At 36.0% G+C, this 4,792-nt stretch overlaps 2 protein-coding genes across 3 annotated transcripts in view; one reads left to right on the plus strand and one right to left on the minus strand.

Moving 5' to 3' along the window:
* The window catches only part of rad23aa (RAD23 homolog A, nucleotide excision repair protein a), an 11,785-nt gene extending 9,356 nt beyond the window's left edge, over positions 1–2,429 (minus strand). Inside the window, exons 1-3 of the mRNA XM_016561923.1 lie at positions 2,165–2,429; positions 1,168–1,329; positions 906–1,078 (exon numbers count right to left, since the gene is read on the minus strand). Of these exons, the coding sequence (XP_016417409.1) occupies positions 906–1,078; positions 1,168–1,329; positions 2,165–2,230 (401 nt within the window). The 5' untranslated portion in view covers positions 2,231–2,429. The remainder of the gene's footprint in view (positions 1–905; positions 1,079–1,167; positions 1,330–2,164) is intronic.
* Positions 2,430–3,518: 1,089 nt separating this feature from the next.
* The window catches only part of LOC107747427 (RING finger protein 11-like), a 4,077-nt gene continuing 2,803 nt past the window's right edge, over positions 3,519–4,792 (plus strand). Inside the window, exons 1-2 of one of the 2 annotated variants that reach the window (XM_016561925.1) lie at positions 3,519–3,657; positions 3,751–3,975. In XM_016561925.1, the coding sequence (XP_016417411.1) occupies positions 3,877–3,975 (99 nt within the window). In that variant the 5' untranslated portion in view covers positions 3,519–3,657; positions 3,751–3,876. Of the gene's footprint in view, positions 3,976–4,792 lie in introns of both variants that reach the window. The other variant, XM_016561924.1, reaches the window with a different exon arrangement.

Genomic DNA, 4,792 nt, shown 5'->3' on the forward strand with positions numbered 1-4,792 from the left:
AATTATATTTAATTCTTTATTAAAACAAATATAATTATATATTAAATAAGCAGGGTACTATCTATTTTTTTGATAATACAGTTAATAAACCCATTTTATTATTTTTCACCAGATTTTTTTTTATTAGGAACTTGATGGAAGCAAAGTAAAATACCATGCCGATACCGATATTGGAGAGTAAAAAAAGATATATCGAGATATCGATATATCGGCCGATATTCTTTGTGTATATTATAGTACAGTACCAGTCAAAAGTTTGGACACTTTCCCATTCGTGTGTCCAAACATTTGACTGGTACTATATATATATATAGAATACAGTATATACATAAACAGAATATATATAAGCCGGACCGCGAATTTAACCACCCGTAACACCCGAACCCCGGGGGCTATCGACGCGGGGGTGGTCTCATTCAAAAGCGGGCCTCTAGACGTACACTCGATTTGTGGTCGAGAGGGTTCCTCGAGCTGAAGGGATCCCCCGAATTTGGTGCGGATTCGCCGCGCCGTTACGGAGATATGGCCGTTCAAAGTTTCAATGGTTTTCCATAGACTTAAACTTTAAAGCGTTTCATCCAGGTCACCAGTAGCAAACAATGGACTCTGCTGGACAAACTAAGTAATTACACCATTTCAAGCATTTTATCTGCATTATATGTTCTGTAAAAAAAAATTCATATATGCGCCATATTTGCCGATACCGATATATCGGCGACAGGCTCATATCGGCAAAACGATATATCGGTCGGGCTCTAATTATTTATAACTAATAAATTGCTTTTCGCTCTTACATGACAATAATTTAAAGCAGTCAGCCCAGTCATGCAAATATATCTACTACAGTGATATAAACAGTGTAGAAAAATACACCATTTCTGACAGGAATCTTGGTTGAGTCTCACCGGTCTGGGCTCTGGGCAGGCGAGACGGTTGCAGGAGGGTCGTCTGAACACTCGTCTCTGGGGATGGGAATGGCTGCAGGGGCTGGAACGGGAGGAGGAGAGGAGGAAGAGGAAGGCGCAGCGACAGATTTGGGTAGTTCTGAGGGTGGAGTGGGTGGTCCTGGTGCTTTTGTCTGGACAGAAAAAGAAAAAGAAAAAAAAAATGGTTCTTAAGATCTTTTGATTGTTATCTTAATTCAGACGGTCAGTGGTCAACTCTGACCTTTGACACCATCACCACCACAAAGTTCTTCTCGTCGATTTTGTACTCCTTGATGGGCGTATCATCCTGCAGGATTTTCCCAGCGTAGATCAGCTTCTGTCCCGCTACTGGAAAACTTTCTCGGCCCTTCTCAGCCTCAATCTTCTCTTTCAATGCCTTCACCTGAGTCAAAACCATAATTATAATTATTAAAGTCATACATTTACATCATCAAAGGAAAATAATACATGGATATTTAAGCAACCAGACATGCTCTGACCGCTATTTCAAGCCTGTCTTTTAATAATACTGTTATAACAATGGTGTTATCTTTAAATATGTGACCCTGGATCACAAAACCAGTCATAAGGGTCAATTTTTTGAAAATGAGATTTATACATCATCCGAAAGCTGAATAAATAAGCTTTCCATTAATGTATGGTTTGTTAGGATAGGACAATATTTTTCTGAGATACAACTATTTGAAAATCTGGAATCTGAGGGTGCAAAAAAATCAAAATATTGAGAAAATCACCTTTAAAGTTGTCCAAATGAAATTCTTAGCAATGCATATTACTAATCAAAAATTAAGTTTTGATATATTTACGGTAGGAAAGTTACAAAATATCTTCATGGAACATGATCTTTACTCAATATCCTAATTATTTTTGGCATAAAAGAAAAATCGATAATTTTGACCCATATTGTTGGCTATTGCTACAAATATACACATGCTACTTATGACTGGTTTTGCGCTCCAGGGTCACAAATAATCTGTAACTCTATATTATTCTATAGTACATAAACCTGACAGACTAATTATCGTGAGTTGCATTTGTTTATACTATACTATACAGACAAATATCTGTCTATCGCCTTACACGATCGGCTGATCCCCAATGACTCAAAAAGCCACTTAAATCGTTCTAAATATGCTCTTGTCGTGAATAGTTATTCACTCAGAGTACTTCTACTTGTTGTAACGTATTTAGATGAGCGAAAGAAAGCGCGTAAATACCGTCTGCTCATCGTCGATGTCTATTTGAATGGTCTGCTGCTGCAAAGTCTTCAGTGTGATCTGCATGACTGCTCTGCCTTTGTCTTCTCCTTTCTTCTTGATTCGGGACCTTTGAGCACTTCTATCCAGAGGAAATGTTTGACTTTGAAAGCGAGGGACAGGTATTAAGCGTTTAGAGATGTAGCTCTCTAGCTAACAGGCTAAAAACACGCCTGTCAGGTGCGCTGCGGCATTTTCTTCGGCGGTGGCGGAGCGGAGGAAGGAGCTCTGACACAGCGACATCCTCCGGAACTGAGGGGAATGACACTTTGAGTGCGCGGAACCCAAAAATGCAAATTCTGACATTTATTTACATTATAAAAATGACCTTAGAGATAACATGGACATGGATAGAGAGACAAATCTCAAATTTTCTTTAATTTAACTTCATGATCGTGTTTTGTCTCACCCTTTTTTGTCTTATAGTTATTTTTATTAAAGCGAAAATGCCTTGTACAAACCTGTTTGGTCTTCCTTTTATTTATTTATTTATTTGTTTTCCACTAAACCAGAGTCGGCTTTGCACTAAACACAGCACAGAATAAATATTTTAAATAAAAAATGTAAATAAAAATATTTTTTAAAAATCGAAATAAAGAATAACACGATAATACAGAGGGTTTACAAAATAAATGAAGTAAATAGAAGCGTCTGCTAAATGACTAAATGTAAATGTAAATAGAAAAAGATCATATCAAGTTCAATGTTTTACTTTTCAGTTATCTTTATTCAGTTAACTCTTTTGCATATACGGTTGTCATATATCTTTTTTATATAAATACACTTAAGAAAATCAATAAACATACAATTCAACAATAATTATCTAAAAACATGGTTTAAAATTACTCCTTTTGGTTTTGTGTATGTGAAATTTACCGAATAAAATCATAAGATTCACTATGAAAATTTATTATATTGAATATATTAACTATATTTTTTTATTCAAAGTAAATAAAACATTTTTTGCACGATATATAAAAATTACAGTTTAAATTACAAAATTAAATGACAATAACATATAAATAAATCATCCCTTTTTTGCAGCAGCAGCAGCAGTCAAAAATAGGCTATATTTTTTCCCTGGCTGTTCTGAACAAAACAAACAACTTTTATTCATGTGCAATCATGTTTATATATGAAGGACCGGGAGTGAAGACTTTAAACGATTTCTCGAATCATGTTAGATAGATTACACAAAAGAGAAATGGGTTTCCTTGACCTTGTGTTCAAACTGTGTTGTTTCAGTGTTTGCGTCAGCGTTCAGTACAAAAACTACAACAACCACAATCCACAGATCAACCCACTTCCGGTCCAAGAGTTTGTAAACAATGAAAGGAGATATGGAGTCGTCAAGAGGTCTTACCTAAAAAATATTGCTCTGTACAGGCCATAATAAATACATATTATATGTCATGCATGTCGTGCACACCCGTAAGCATTAAACCAACCGGGAAGTAGGTTTTCAAGGATTCCCGCTCTTTTAAACGTCTTTCTTGTGTGAAAATCGGACCGCTGGCTAGCGACGCGTTTGTTTTTCTACATACTAGACAGACCTCAGACACAACGGGCTGCGGAAACGACGGTCCCTAAACACAACCGAAGACTGGCGAGTCTTTCAAAGGCCACCTAGACGTGATTTTGGAGGGTTTGTCGTGTGGTGCAGGTTCAGCTCAATGGGGAACTGTCTGTCTTCTCAAGGCGCTGATGATCTGTCCCTGCTCAACGAGTCCGAGAGGGCGAGTCTGCCAGGAGAGCCTCCGCCACCCTACCAGGTAAAACAGGCTAGTAGACCACAACACTGTCATTCTGCTGTGTACAACACAGGCTAGACTGCAGACAAGCTCGGATTATGTGCCATATGTTATAGTAGTAATAGCAATGGGTATGCAACTGTCTGATCTAGATCTAAAAAGGAACAGGAAAAGTTTGCTGTAGGCAGGTTTTGAGAAATGCAGTTTGTCATCATAGATATGCATCTTTGGTATTGACTGTGATCTCTGACTGAAAAAAAATGTACCATGGCTGTTTTGGACACTACAATGACATTATAGGTTGTAATGCCATATTAAGGTATAATAATAAAAAAGGTAAATAAATAAAGTGTCTGAGCTGGGCCGGATCATGTTTTTGAAAGCCTGCCATACATTTTAAAGAAATGCTTCCTTAAATTACAACACATCTGTACTCTGTACTTGCAAATACAAAATTGCAACATAACAGTTTCTTTTATGGGTTTTTAAATAAATAAAGGACAGTGCATTATTTAACAGTTCAGAGAATGTGATATAAAGAATAAAAAACAACCGTAATACTGAAGAACATATATATAAAAAAAAAAGAAAAAAAAAAAGATTTGTGTTGCATTCAAAAGTTTCTTGCTTTGTGTTCTCATGTTTGAAAGAATTTTAGAAGTCATCATAAGATCAGTCTAACATATATAAGTTATTCTGGACGTGTGAATGCAACATTTTACTGAAATAATTTAAAGAATAATGATGTAATTTTATTTTTATGAAAAATTTGGATTTTGTTAATAAAGTAAAAATATTATTACGTTCTAAATTTAAATTAATTAAACAATTAATCCCC

The sequence above is a fragment of the Sinocyclocheilus rhinocerous genome, unplaced genomic scaffold (assembly GCF_001515625.1).
Source record: "Sinocyclocheilus rhinocerous isolate Xijiao unplaced genomic scaffold, SAMN03320098_v1.1 scaffold229, whole genome shotgun sequence".
NCBI lineage: Eukaryota > Metazoa > Chordata > Actinopteri > Cypriniformes > Cyprinidae > Sinocyclocheilus > Sinocyclocheilus rhinocerous.